The 16,193-nt window shown below is 34.8% G+C and overlaps 1 protein-coding gene across 2 annotated transcripts in view; it reads left to right on the top strand.

Annotated features, from left to right (window-relative positions):
- The window catches only part of MDGA2 (MAM domain containing glycosylphosphatidylinositol anchor 2), an 805,991-nt gene that overhangs the window by 573,180 nt on the left and 216,618 nt on the right, over positions 1-16,193 (top strand). For both annotated transcript variants that reach the window (XM_027570414.2, XM_027570415.2), the window contains one exon: positions 6,460-6,789. In XM_027570414.2, coding sequence (XP_027426215.1) covers positions 6,460-6,789 — 330 coding nt within the window. The remainder of the gene's footprint in view (positions 1-6,459; positions 6,790-16,193) is intronic.

A 16,193-nucleotide genomic window follows, 5' to 3' on the forward strand; every position in this document is an offset into this window, starting at 1 on the left:
TGGGTGTAATGATTTTGTTGTTGTTGTTCTTGCATTATTAATGAAATTTCATTCAGACTACAGATTGGCAATTGGAGTTGTTAGATAAAAGGAAGTGAGTATACGAATTTTCCTAATAATATATACCAAAAAAAAGGCCTCCCCACTCCTGTCCATCCTCTAGAAGCTTTACTTCTTATAATAACATTTTAAGTGTTTTTTATAACAACGTAAAGTGTAAATAAGTAAATATTGTTATTTCCTCAAGCAAGTGAGCTAGATTAAGCCTTACTAATTTATATCAATAATTGCAAATTGTATAGAAGCTAGTACACTTAATTCCTTTTTAATGTTATTTGCATATTCCAAAATGTGCATTTCCAAGATAGGAACAAACTGATATATTAAATTTTTAAAAATGCTGGTTGGCTGGGAAAGGAAAGAGATGACACACTGCTGTTGGTGCAGATAGGTTTATGACCTGGCTCTGAAATATGTTTTATAACCTCAGTGTGCCATTAGATACATCTGAGCTTAAAGATATTTCCCTTTCCTTTAGTTTTCCAGTCATAAATTTTATTTTCACAAAAGAATCACATCTTGTCAATTATTTTGTGATGCTCATAATGGAAATTCCTGAAACATCAAGAATGGAATCTGATTTTAGAGTCTTTTCAGTGATTCTCATCAATTTATAGATTATCTTACTTTATTCTGTGAGATACTGGTCCTGAAAGATGGTCCATAAATAAAGGTTTTTAAAAATATATGCTAAGACCCTGTCTAGGAGTATTGCAGTGTGCATGTTACCATGTTCAAAGCTCTGAGGAGTTCTGCAGGAAAGCAAACTTTTATTCATACAGTCAGCCCCCAAGCTTTATTTGTTGTGCTTTCTTTTAACATGATCCCTCTTGACCATTTTCTGAAATGTTTTGGCCAATACTATTTCAGATAATATAACTGTGCTTAGATGTCAATTTTCTTCATTCTTTCATCTTTCCTTAGAAATGATTATCAACTGAACTCTAAAGCATGTAAATAAGCCATTTTGCATGAAATTCAGGCTCCTTACAAAAGAGAGATGAGTAACAGATATTACATTCAATAGCTGACGTCCCTGACACATTATATGACTAGGATACATAACTAGCTAGTCAGTGGCCATGATGGGATGAGGTCTCCTGAGTTTTTCTGTACAGAATCCCCTTCCTTACATACATCCCTATATTAATACTGTTTATTCATCAAGTATCATTCTGCTCCCACAACAAAAGCCCTGAACCTTAGAGGACATCAAATCTCTTCTCTTTCCTCTATCCTATTTCTGCCCCGAGGCATGTCAGAACACAGGACCACCAAACAAAGAGTTAACATGGACATATCGTACTGAATAGGAACAATTGGAATTTGTAAAGTTAATGCTTTGAAATGTCAGCTTTAATTAAATTTGACAAAAGCTCTTGAATACCAACTCTACCAAGGAACCAGCTTCAAAATTTGGAACAATAAAGAAGAATAAGGCATGACCCCACCCCTAGGTATTCACAGTCTCCTCGAAAAGAAAGACAGACATCTAATTATAATAAGACATTATATATACTATCATTTGCTATTTCTTAAGTTGCTTTGACGATGTAATATATTCCCAACTGTTTATTCATTTGGCATCATGTGGGACTGGCAAATACTCGTTTTCCACTTAAATATTTTATTGTCTTAAACAGAAAATAAGTAGAAAATCAATTTTTTTATTTGTCTGATGACATGATTAATGATTTCTAGATCCATTTCTGTCAGCAAAATTTTGCCAGTTTTCGTGTTGTCCAGAATCCTACTGATATTATAAGAATTGGTATACTTGGAGATTTTTAACTACTTTAACTACTTAGAAGAGTGGACAGTGGTCACTCTGTGTCTCATCATCCTCCTAAAAGAGATTCTTAGCAGAGGTTAAAAAGCTGACACCTGATATTTCATATATGCAAAGAGATGCTTCCTCATTAAAATTTAAAACATGTTTAATGTCATTTAATTTAATATCACTTTTTTTTCTATCTACAAATTATATTTTATTATGGAACTACTGTGTGCTGTATACTTGTAGAACATTTGACAATCAATCAGTGCATTTAATAATTTTAAGTCTATAGTTACAGGCAGGATACAGTCTCATGTCTCCTCTTTGTCTTCATCTGTATTGAGCTTATATTCCTGGAAGCCACAGGCGTAGACTTCTCCAAAGCCAGTAGTCTCTCTTTCAAAGATAAACTCAAGAAGTAATCTAATTTTAAATAATGGAAGTCTTCTTCAGAACTGTAGACATTCATCGGCAAAAATACACTTTTACCTCTAGGGAAAGGTCAGCAGCAAGCCCCACCCAGATCTTTGCAGTGGCTAGAATATCCTCACAAGTAACTTGTCAAAAGTGAACGTGGGCCAAGTTTGTATTCAGTTCTCACAATATTAAAAAACTGGAGCCATGGGGTATATGGCAGTGTTTCTAAACTGATCCAAAATAGAGGCTCAGCTTGATGCCAGTTCTTTACATGAACTGCCAGACTAAACAAGTACCTTTTGAGGTTCATCCATCACAATTTATGATACATTAAGCTAAATCTAATGTTCTCTCAGGCTGGTGTTAGGGGATTTTCAATAGTCAGACTAAGAAATTGCATTTGGGGGAAGGGATTTCTCCTTTCTTTTTCCGTAGAATTTCTTTAGTTCTATAGAGTCTTGTTATGTCTATTGGATTCTTGTTATACTCTGGTACTAATCGCAGATTGATTTTAAGCATTTGAAATCTTAACTGGTTAGCAGCAAATGACTTTTAACATTGCATGAACTACTGTAAATTGTTCGCTGAAAAAGAGAGTGTTTAATTATAAATGAAGAAACCTGCTTCCCAGTTGATTAACTATATTAAACACTTTATATTTTCAAAGCTCTACACTATTGCTAATAAGCTGTTTTTCACAATGGGTCTCAGAGGGAGCCTAATACTATCACCTCTTATTTTTATAAATGATGCACTTGACCCATAAAAATTAGATTTTCTATGTTGGACCACATAGAAATGAAAAACTAGAATTAGGTTTCATGATCTTAATGTACCTGTGCTTAGTTTACAGAGCCACGCTTTTAGTTTTCTGAGGAGCCGAAGTTAGAAAATCAAATAAATTTAACTGTCCGCACTTACTAGAGATGGTGACGTGCACGCACGCACATGCGCGTGCGCACACACACAAACGCGGGATTTCTTTTTCCTTAGAACATTTCTGTTCTGTATGCGAAAGTAGGTATTCTGTTATAGGGTAACATAAAACAAGCTCAGTGAGATGGCTCTCCAGTCAAATGATCCATGCTACTTATCCTGATGTTCCTTAACTTTAGCACACTTGCCAGACTGACTTGTCCCTCTTTTCCTTTTTTAGAATCTGTCATTTGGAAGACCGATGCTATTGACACTGGCCAAGTTATAGAGTGGTCTGATACTGAGAAAAATATTTGTAGCAATGACTTCATTTTAAAAGCCCACTTGATTATATTGCTTTTTATAAAAAATATAGTTGTATATCATATTGAATTTTATTTATTAATCATTAGATTTATAATCTTTAAATTTTTTTTACTTTGGATTTTAAAAGTTATTTTCCATGAATAAAGCAGTTTTTAACACGTAATATATATTGGGATTTTATGTTGTTTTTTTTTAAATCTGAGGTTTTGGATTGTTTTTGTTAAGTCTATCTAATCTAATGAGTTTTCAGTTCTCTCAATAGCAGTATCAGTTTAATATGTTATTATGCAGGGAACAGAGCTAAACAATAGTAACTGCCTAGTAAATAAATGGTAGTCACTGAAACATCAGAATTTTTGTTTGTGTATGGCCACTGACATAATTTTGGAATGAAATTTATTCTAACTGTACCTCCATATGAAGCTATTAATAAATTAATATATACATTTAAACTTTGAAAATTAAGAATTGTCTGTTTAAAATTTTTATTTAGGCATATCATTTTTCTATAGAAATAGAAATGGGAAAGTAAGAGGAAACTCATTTGAGTATTATGGTGCTAGCAAAAGTAACTGCTCCTTGACATACTATTTTTTTAGGACTGTTAAAAAAAAAGAAAAAATATTATATGATATGGTTTACTTTGTGTTATAGAATTTTAATTGCAGGGCTGACTGGGTGACTCAGTCAGTTAAGCATCTGCCTTTGGCTCAGGTCATGATCTCAGGGTCCTGGATGGAACCCCACATCAGGCTCTCTGTTCAGCAGGGAGTCTGCTTCTGCCTCTCCCCCAGCTTGTGCTCACTCTCTCACATGCTCTCTCTCTCTCAAGTAAATAAATAAAATCTTAAACAATTGCATTTGAATTACATGTGTGCAATGTGCTACAGAAATTTAATCATCTGAATTACATGTGCACAATATTATATACCAAATATAATATACCAATATTAGGCATTTTCAGCACATTTATCATCCTAGATACAAAGTCTTATTTCAGTGCCAATAAAAATATAAATGTATGGCACTGGATATTAGAATGACATAATTTCTCCTAATTTCATCTTACAGTCATGTACTAATAAAGACATGGTTAGGAATAAATTAGGTTCATAAATTGCATTTTATTGTGGAAAAATGTAACAAATAACAGTAGGAGAATGTGATTTAAATATTTGTTTTTTGGTGTTTTCATTAAGATTGAAGCTTCACACCTTTTCTAAACAATATATTTTTTAAGATTTTTAAGTAATCTCTACATGCAATGTGGGGCTAGAAGTCACAACTCTGAGATCAAGAGTCTCATGCTCCACCAACTGAGCCAGCCAGGCACCCCTTCTAAACAATATTTTAAAGGATTCTCTGACAATCAAATTTCTTCACACTTCTAATATATACTATGTAGAGTGTGGTTTTTCTAGACATGGGTATCATAAATGTTGGATGGGTAAACTGGACTGTAATCGATGAGTACACAATTGGCTGTACCAATATATGAGGGTAAGGGTTATATCTACTTTGTTCATCGTGTGTAATAAGGGCCTTATCTAGTACCTAGTCATGAACAGGAGCCCTGTAAATTTTTCTTGAATGAAAAGAAAGATATAAATATCATTTTTGATATTCATTTATCTCTCCTCACTAAAATGCAAACAAAAAAGCAGATGAAAATATTTGGGGCTGATGAGCAAAAAAAAATTAAAAGCAAAAATTTTTAAGATTAAAACTGTATTAAGCTCTGGTGCATTCTTACATAGTTCTATAGATTTCCATGGTATTTCCTGGCCTTAATGGAATGAACTAAGGAAAATCAGGTTAAACTCAGCAAAGGTTACCCAGAATGCAGTTAGAAGGCCTCCACTATCCATGGGCCTTCTAAATTCACGTCATTTTTGCTAGTGTCATTTATATATGGTTTGATGGTAAAAGTGAATGGTCAGTATTTTATTCTAATAATTATGTTGCCACACGTATGCTACATATTGTCCCATAAGGACATAAAGTGATATGAAGGGAAAGGGAAATGAATAGGATATTAGTAAGGAGAAGAATGTGTGTCTATGAATCACTGCCAGGAAAAGGAACAAACCCTATTGTTTATTGAATCCCACGGTATCACTCAAAGTTCAGAACTGGTACCCTTAGGAGACCAGTAGATGCTTCTCCAGAAGCCTCTGGTAGTCATCACTGCTGACCCAGGCTGTGAGAACAGTACGGACCTTGCACCCAGAAAGCACTGTTAGGATACAGACACAGCATGTTTTCCAAACCATCTGCCGAGAGGTTCCTCTGGCCATCTGCACGAGAGAGCCAGCAAACAGTTTCAACTGGAAACATCTATGTATAGTGGAATAGAACAGTCACAGCAAATGTTTTGAAAACAATTTTCTTTTTCAATTCAAATTATTTCAGTCTATGAAAATGCATTATGAATGTGAACTGACTCAATTCTTACCAAACTAGTTTTGGTCAGCATGTAGATAAAATTGTAGAAGTATTTTCTTTAAACTGACATTTGTGCAATATTTGAGTTGTCTGAAAAATTGTGCCATCATTAAGGGATGGCATAGATATCAAATTGGGCTTAATGATCCATATTATTACTTTTAACTCTAATACTTGATGTTATATAAACAAGTTGCATCATTTGTTCAAAATTCAATGGCAACAATGTTTAAGTATCACATATAGACTTAAAGCATCTTTTATGTCACTGGAAGATATTACCCAATTTATAAAAATCACTGTTTGGAGTCTCTAAGTGACTTAGGTATTCAGATATTTCCAGATTATTTGAATGAGGTTTATTGACATGCACCCTACTTGGAAATAACAAAGAAACATATATACATTTTATTTCCTTTTGTTTTACTTTGTTTCAGCTCAGAGATGATTACCTAAGTGAATGAATCCTTAACATTATGGAAGTAACACTAACTACGTATGGAATTTTTATGTTTTAGCATTAAAAAAAGGACGATTTTGGATCACACCAGATCCTTATCACAAAGATGACAACATCCAGATTGGGCGTGAGGTGAAAATATCTTGCCAAGTAGAAGCTGTTCCTTCTGAGGAGTTAACATTTAGTTGGTTTAAAAATGGTCGCCCGTTAAGAAGTTCTGAACGGATGGTTATTACACAGACTGATCCGGATGTCTCCCCGGGAACGACAAACTTGGACATCATTGATTTAAAGTTCACGGATTTTGGGACATACACATGTGTAGCATCTCTGAAGGGAGGAGGAATATCTGATATCAGTATTGATGTTAATATATCCAGCAGCACAGGTAAGAAGCATGTTTGTGATGCAGAAGATGTTCACGCTCGGAATGACTTCTTCATGTTTAGCAAACAAAGGTCTTCAGCCAGGCTAAGGCCATTCTTATTCTTTAAGTTTCCTAAAACCAAAATCTAACATTCTGAATGCCCAATAAATATCACATTAAAAGTGATATTTTTATTTTGATTTAGATTTACATGAGATTTCTATTTTTGTGATTTCTACTTTGATTTAGAGTTACATGAGATTTTATAGAAATACTGAAAATTAAAGTAGTAACATTGACTATGATAGGTATCGGCTTCCAGATTAAATAACAACAGTTTTTTTTAATTAACTAGGAAACCTCTATAGACTCTAAAATTATATTAATTAATAAAGTTAAACAACAAATGCCTAAAGAGCTAAGACAAATTTTGGAAATGTTAAACAAAATATTTAATCCTAAGGAAAAAATACAGATTTATAAGAAGTGTATTTTCCACCAATGAAAACCAGCAATAAAGGTGTTAAACTTGTAATCAGAAATAACTTTCTGAAGAATCTCAGTCTCTTCATAATGAGAATGATTAAATAAAAAAAATATATTGGAGTGAAATTCCTTCTTTTAAAGTTAGAAATGAAAAATGTTATCCATTTTCTCTAAATGAAATGTATAGATGAGGTAAATTACAGGATTATGGCATGGGAGGACATGCTAGCTTACCTCTTAGGGTGTTTTAAAGCCTGTGATTCTGTGAGCTGCAATCAGTGTGCATCCAGACAACACCAAAATAGCTTTATTTGTTTTGCCAGCTTGTTACCAGACTGAATTTCAATTTAGGATTTTTATATAATTCGAGGGTGAATAATATGTGTTGAAAACATAGAGCACACATGTAGCCAGCAGACATACTGTTTTGAGAACATTTAAACGGCTTTTCCTTTCCAGTCAGGTGGCATTTTGACTTTCGTCCAATAACAGATTGACCTGTGATTTTGTATCTTCTCATGATTCTAAGTTGCAGTGCATGCTGGATTGATTTTACTCCTTAAGGGATATAGGTCCATTCTTCAGGCTGACCAAATGTGCTTACTTTTCACATTCTGTATTATTTCTAAAAGATAGTCCATTTTTATCAGCTACCATTAATGCAAAAGGAGGTTAGAGTGATGAGAGTTACTTGTGTTTGGACAGAAATCCCTTTCTAGGAGAAATAATAATAATTAATAATTATTATTATTATTTGACTAATAACTATTATCTAACCTTCATTTCCAAATCAGTGCTAGCACCAGGTGATGGACTTATTTTAGGATATCTAATAGAAAGCTCTTGATGTGCTTGGTCATCATTCATTGAATTTTTCATTCAGTCCACAAGTATCCATTGATTGCCTACATTAGTGTGCTAGGTGATATCCCACAGTGGTATCTCCTGTCGGAGTGACAACAATTTTGTAAGATCCAGGATTATCTGTCCTTATGTGTGAGAGACGATTTTCCAGAATTATGAGCATTGCTTTATTTGTTTGCTTGTTTGCATGTTTTTGTTTCCTTGTCATTGCTGTTGTTTTCAGAACCAGTGACACAAACCCAGATCCAAAAAATTCAGGCTGCTTTCGAAACAGGCTTGTCTGATGATAGCACGGTTCATACAACATTAAACTTAGACGAAAGAGGAAGCATAGAATGGACAGAAGAAAGGAGCATTATATATCTACAAAATTAGTTAATATACGACTTACGTTACCCACTTCAAACTGTACTGTAAATGGCAGAGAAGATAATTAGCCTTGATTCATGAACTTTCTAAAAATCCTAAAAGAAAAATGCCAAAAGATGATCAGAAAAGCAGAATATATTCGAGAAATGCCTCTTAGTAATAAAAGTTTACTTGTAATAAGTAAAGTTTCTTAAATGATTATTATTCTATCTGGTTACCAAAAGTAGCAACACTAGAGATAAAAGAGATAATATGAAGTCCTCTTTCAAAACACTCCCCTTTGCTGCCCCCCACCCATCTTAGACAAACCTGGTTATTATCTGTCTCCTCCTTGGAGTGGAAGCTCCCTAAAGCCCGGGTCTTTGTCAGTATTGCTCATTGTTGTAATCTCTGCATTGGAACAATACATGGTACTTTGAAGGTACACAAAGGTAATGATTAAATAAAGAAATGAGCTAATTTATTCACATAACTTTCCTTTCTAGGTTTTCTTTCCTCCTATTCCCTCTGAAACCTAGGCATTTGGCATCTCTCTTCCTGCTCTTGTAATTCCCTACTGACTTTAAGAAAAGTTGTTCAGCATACCAATTTATACTGTAATTTAAGATGTTATCACTCTTAAGGACAGGAATGGCTCCATCATTTGTGGTATCCAGTGAAAATATGAAGCAGACCCCTTGTTCATACCTTGCTAAGAATTTCATGATGGCAACATCAAAGCATTAATTTAAGCGCAGGACCCTTCCAAGTGAGTCTGCATAGGTGGCATGGTCATGGGACTGGTGGTCTGAGCAGGGGATTTTATTCCGATAGAAAGGCCTAGAGAAGATGTTTAACCTAAAGGATGAGTCACTGAAGGCAATCACATATTTTATCTTTATGCCAAATCTAGCTTTGATGTTCTGTTTTGATTACAGTAGAATGGAATACCAGATTATGATATAAAGATTTATAGATCTGAGATTGTGTGATCCAACTGGTATTGAAAAAATTATTTTCATCCTCACATAGTAGAAGACTACACTTAAAGCAGTGCTTTAATATGAAATACAGAGATATTCCTGGGGGTAGAGTTTGAACAGTGAGAATGAACAGACTATAACATGGAGGAAAATCTCGGACTCCATTAATTCTGTGAACCACACAAGAGGATTCAGAGGAAATTCCCACAGATTGGACGAGTAAAGTCAAAGAGAAAGAAACTACTGTTAAGATATAAGTAAATATATGGGGACCTCTTAGATTCTGGATTTTGCTAGTTCTATTAGTACTATTTTAGGGAATTTGGGATTGACCAAGTGGTCAGTAATTTTCTTATGTGTTAGACATTTTCTATATGTTAAATGTATGCTATTTAGGGTGACATCCTAAACTTAAAAAAAAAAAAAATCCTAAACCTTTTGTTTGTCATACAAAATCTTACATTGAATCCTAGTTGCTCCGATGTTTAAGAGACATATAAGAAATTTATTAAGATGAGAGTGAGGCCCCATAAGGCACTTATGCCTAATACAGTTAGAAAACCTTTTTTTTTTTAAATGACAGCCACATCTCTAGATATACTTTTGAGGACTTTTAAAACTGAAATATAAAATATCTCAGGAAGGTAATCCTGAGTAAATCCAGGTAAATCCTAGTTTACAGAATTATTAGTATTTTTAAAACATAATGATTTGATTTTAGAAATACTGAAGAGAAAGGCTACATGTATTTTGGAGTTTGTCTCATACATTTGGTTGAATAATACAAACTATGATATGTGATGATAGATTATATCTTATTTCCACATTAATTCAACATTAGCTTTTTTTTTCTCCTAACTCTGTAAACATTCAAATTATTTTATTGTAAGTATTTGTTTTGTTGATTCAAAATCCATGTTTCTGGCAGATTCTTCTACTGCATTATTGCTCTGTTTCTGGTTCCATGTCATATGATGATGGACAAATGGGCCTTACTCATTAGGACTTTGCTACCTAAGTTATCAGATGACATAGAAATTAGGCCCAGTATATAGTGGGAAGGAAGCTGTACTGAAATTTGATCAGACTTCTGTAGTAATTGGGGATGTCTTCTTCAATATTGGCCGAGGAAAGTTTCAGAGGAAAATGACATTTGAGTTAAATCTTGATGGAAGTAGCATTGTGATAGAGACAGTGGAGGGAGGGGACAGTTGGCAAAATCTACAGGATGAAGAAAGTCCCAGGGATATTACATGATTCTTCATGTTCTGCTTTTACTATAGGATTCATGTCAATTGATATTAATATAAGCAAGTTATATTAATGGAATTAACTAATTAATTTACAGTAACTTATCAGTTAAAAATAAATCTACTGAAAATCTCATTGTTACAATTCAATTTTGTTAAATGAAAATCTTCCACGCTGAAAAATGCATGTGAATTTAAGCTTAAAATTTCAGCAACACTTAAAATCAACCCTTAAATTATTTTCACCTGATTGTTATTCATTTGAACAAATATAATTGTTATTGTAGATATTTAATTTTCAGAAGGTTTGCTGAAAAATATTCCATTGCTTCCTCCAGTGTTGTTCTGTGGCAAAGTCTTTACGTACTTGTTAGCTTGCATGTTCTCCTCTGCATGACCTGACAAACTTAGAGGTTTATAGGAAACTTGGAAGCGTCTGCATCATGCTCAAAAATATAAACTGTGAGACTGGGTGGAATTCCCAAGGTGAGACATCTGGTGGGCAAATAGAGCAGAAGACTCAATACAGATCTGATTATTTTTTTCCTTGGTTGTTAGAATACAGGAGCATTTTGTATGCAGAATATTGAACTAGACTTAGGGAATTAAACCAGAGGCAACAACATAAGCATAGGTGCACAGAGGTGACCAATTGAGAAAAGCAGTTTGAAATTTTAGCTTTGCTGCTGAGTACCTGACTGGTTACTATAATTGTGATGATTAACAAATGTCTGTACAAGTATTCACATCAGTGAAATAAAAGTTCTTGATAACATAGGGAGATGGTACACAACTAATAAGAATAGTTAATGAGCTGGAAGGCAAAAGAAAAATGATTTAAGTCTAATTCACTGATTTGCTCTTTGCCCTTTTCCAGTTAAGGAAGAATAGCAACTCCTGAAATTCTACTGAAGTTCTGTAGAATGACTATAGGTGAATGATAGATCCTTTTATGTAACAGGAAGCCGTAAGTAAGACCCACACATGTAAGATCTGACAGTGCTTTGATCAGAGGAAGCTTCCATGCAGTCAAAAGTTATGTAATTGCTTCCTAAACTACTGGACCCAGAAAAAAGCATTTTCTTCCTTGACTCCAAAATTATGAAGTTCAATCCATAACGTCTAAATTAATGGTGAAGAACAGAGGCCAGCCATCTTTTTCTGTAAAGGGCCAGATAGTAAATATTTTCGGCTTTGTAGGCTATGTGGTTTCTGTTGCTACTATTCTACTCTGCTGTTACAGTGGGAAAGCTGCCACAGACAATAAAATGAATGAGCATGGCTATATTCCAATAAAACTTTATTTACAAAATTAGGGGGTGGGCCATAGTTTGTCCACAGGCCATGGTGTGCTAATCTCTAACCTAGATTTTGGAACTCTATTAAGAATTAAAATAATAACAAAACTGAACTCTGTGGACATATTAGGAAACTCAGTTAAACCCACAAATAACTGTTATTCGTATATACAACCACTAATATATTTTCTATCGATTGACAGAGAATCTCAGTCTTTCTCTATTACTCATTCATTTGTATATCTTATTGAGTCCCTTGTTAAGCTGATCGTTGTCTGCTAGAGTGGTCCGAGTTCTAGAATTATACATCAGGGTCTCCTGAGATTACTTGAAATTGCTCAAGTCTCATTCCTAACATACAATATTTTCTGCTGCCATTCTATTCTGCTTGTGAACTCTTCCACCTATCTTGTATCTGTTTCTACATTTTATTTCTTTTTAATTTTTTTAATTAATATATAATGTAGTATTTGTTTCAGGGGTACAGATCTGTGATTCATCAGTCTCACACAAGACACAGCACTCACCATAGTATATACTCTCCCCAAAATCCGTCACCGAGCCACCCCATCCCTCCCACCCCCCTCCATCTCTGGGCTGGGCGACTAACTTTCAATATAGTTCTTTTTTTTAATTTAATTTTATTATGTTATGTTAATCACCATACATTACATCATTAGTTTTTGATGTAGCGTTCCATGATTCATTGTTTGTGTATAACACCCAGTGCTCCATTCAATACGTGCCCTGCTTAATACCCATCAGCAGGCTAACCCAGCTCCCCATGACCCTCCCTCTAAAACCCTCAGTTTGTTTCTAGAGTCCATAGTCTCTCATGGTTCGTCTCCCCCTCCGATTTCCCCCCCCTTCATTTTTCCCTTCCTACTTTTTTTTTTTTTTAACCTATAATGTATTATTTGTTTCAGAGGTACAGGTCTGTGATTCATCAGTCTTACACAATTCATAGCACTCACCATAGCACATACCCTCCCCAGTGTCCATCACCCAGCCACCCCATCCCTCCCACCCCCCAACACTCCAGCAACCTCAGTTTGTTTCCTGGGATTAAGAATTCCTCATATCAGTGAGATCACATGATACATCTCTTTCTCTGATTGACTTATTTTGCTTAGCATAATACCCTCTAGTTCCATCCATGTCTACCTTTTAAAAAAATTTTTCTTTGAATGGATGAGGAGACAATGAAAAAAACATAACTTTAAAAAAATGAGGCACACTCTGAACTTCAGAGTCTCCTGATTATGGAGTCAGTTTCCTTTTTTCTGAATGGCTGATTGGCTACTTTTCACACTGGCCTCAGGCAGGACTGGTTTTTACAGACTAAATTTACTCTCCGTGCTGAAGCTTCCTCTCTCAGTTGACTCTGGTGCTTATTGGAAGGGATATTATATCTGTCCTTGATATGGGCCAGAAAGAAGCATTGCATTCTGAGCAGTGTGTCAGTAGGGAGACTGTTGCTTTAAAAAACAGTGAATTAGCTCTTCTACAGCCTTTCCCAATTTCTTCTCATTGACTGTTCTCTTCTCTTACAGCGTTGGGACTGGAACTAAATGTGGCTAGCATATATCTTTACTGTGGTACTTAGAGCCTTAACTTGCTGTTGTACTTCGTGAATTTCTGAGAGAGACACTGAACTGCAACATACTGTTTTTAATCACCTCATACACAGAACGTTCCTTAGGAAATATTGGGCTATGCATACTCATAGAGATACCTAATTCCTTTCATCTGTGCTTTCAGTGAAGGATGGTCTTACTGGTAGCCTGTATGGTGGGCATGGCTATAGAATTCATATTTAGGTATAGTAAATTTTAAAAAGAAGAATATTTTATGCTTAACATTGCTTATTTGAAAGTAAGTTTTACTCTTTAAATTAAAAGTTTTCATTTTAAAAATTATTTAATAATTTGGAATTATTTCTTCTCACTTATGTGAATCTTGCACTGTTCAGTGGCTGATGCAGGTTTTCTGCAAAGGAGACATGTAAATGCAACAATCTAGAAGTGTTAGGAGTGGCTAGGGAACTTGTCTGGAATCTGTGTTCGTAAATCTGTGTTCGTATAACTACTATGGCTTTTATTTAGATTGTATGTTTAAGATAATAAAAGTAGTAGAAATAGCAAAGTTTTCTGAAGATGTTTATACTCACTCTTAAGTAAGTTTAAGAAAATATCAGTTGTCCATATCAAATATTATTATTTGCATTCCCTCTTATTATTGTCATTTAGTTTCAGGTAGCATTAATAGAGATTGTAGCATTTGGACTTATGTTTAATTCTGTGTTGTCTTTGACAACAACCATTCAAATAGTCAAAAACCCAAGCTTGAATATTTTTAAGGTTGAAGGTACCTTCATAAGGCTTACCAAGTACCATATTAAAATGTGATGAATGACCTAAGAGAGAAATTGCTAAATTACACAAAATTAAGGCAAAGACCTTTACAGAAACCTCCTGAAATTTCTGAAGTTTTCTTAGTGGAAATAGGAACACCACCACAAGGAATGTACACAGTATTTATGGCTCATCATCAGTATTTTTCCCTTCCATCTGGTATATCTGACCTTTATTTCACAGTTTCTCAGCCTAAAGAAACTGCCCTGGGTGGAGGAAGATGGAGGCTTGGAAATTTAAATTTGAGAGGCAAGGTCAACTGACAGTGTAAGCAGGAATAAAGTCAAGTGTCCTAATAGGGCAAAGAGAAATTAAGTATAGCTGTCAACCTGCAATTCTGGGATTAATTCATGAAACATAGCGCACATTCAATCCAAAAAAGTTTTATTCAACAACCACTATAGGAAAGGAGATATAGGAAGAAATACAAATGGTTAGGATCTCATTCACAATTGATTTGATATCCTAGTGGAAATACACTTGAAAAACTTTAATAACAGGAGCAGGTGGCATCTGAGCTAGATTAAAAATAAGGATTATATGTCACTAGATCTTAGAAGAAAATGAATATAATTAGATCTCATTCACTCAATCAAGAATGATGGAAGAATTTTATCAAGGGGGCAGTATGATCAGATTGGTGTTTGGGGGCCTAGTCATTGGATGAATCTTCAGAGTTCCAAAAAGAGACAGAGAAGGAATGGTGGAGAAATGAAACAGTTTCATTTAGAGATAATGTGAGAGAGAGAGAGCACAGAAAAATTTTATTAGGAAGTGATAAGGCAGTGGGGATGGGGATAGGCAATCCTCTGTCGATGTGTCCTGAGATAAGGAAAGATAACAGAAGGCTTAGGTAATAGAAAAAGAAGGAGCTTCACTCAGGAATGTCATCTGAGGAGTCAGGAAGCCTCTTTGCATCTTAGATTCCTTATCTCTCCATTATAGCTTGGGAATATTTTTAAGGAAGAGTTTGAGGAAAAAGAATGGAAAAAAGGAACATTTAAAAAAAAAAGTACAGATTGGAGGGGTGAGGGGAGGACTATTTATTCAGCTGAAGAGATTGATAGGAATCAGATGAGGCACTGAGGAGCACTCATAACCTCTCCCATTAAGGCAGGTTAGTCAGTGGCCAATGGTCTCCAGTCAGTGTAAGAGAGCCTGACTGACCTCAGGCAGTGTATGTTATGAGCATGTCCAGAGCTCATGGACTTAGGGCCATGGACTTAGGGCTAGACCCATTTTTACCACTTAATAGCTTTATGACCTTAGGTCTGTCTGCAACTCAAAATTTTTCATTGGTAGAATAAAGGGATCAACTGGGTAAGTGGTTTTTAAGTAGTGTTCTAATGACAACTAGGGATTTGGGAGAAATATTTTCAAGGGCTACTGCACTGCAGAGGGACAGTAAATAACCAGAGAGAGTTTACCCCCTGCTTTTTTTTTTTTTTTTTCAACTTCATTCAGAGCTAAGCCTATATCTCTCTTATATTAGGACTTCTATGTAAGATTATATTAGGGTAAAGATTCTGACCCAAATTCACACACATATATGTGCAAATGGTATTAAACACACATAGTGGAAAACTATTTGCTTCTATAAGTTCTTCTATCCCTTCCAAAGTATATTGTGCTTTTGTGATTCCAAAATGTTATAACCAAGTTGTTTAGAATATGGTAATGCCATGTTCTGAGTGAAAGATCTTTGGTTGTGGGAGAGATTTAAGAGGGCAAATTGATTTGGGACTATTTATAGCTGAGGGGCTGGTAAGACATCCTTGTGTT

This window comes from Zalophus californianus, chromosome 6 (genome assembly GCF_009762305.2).
Source record: "Zalophus californianus isolate mZalCal1 chromosome 6, mZalCal1.pri.v2, whole genome shotgun sequence".
NCBI classification, from domain to species: domain Eukaryota; kingdom Metazoa; phylum Chordata; class Mammalia; order Carnivora; family Otariidae; genus Zalophus; species Zalophus californianus.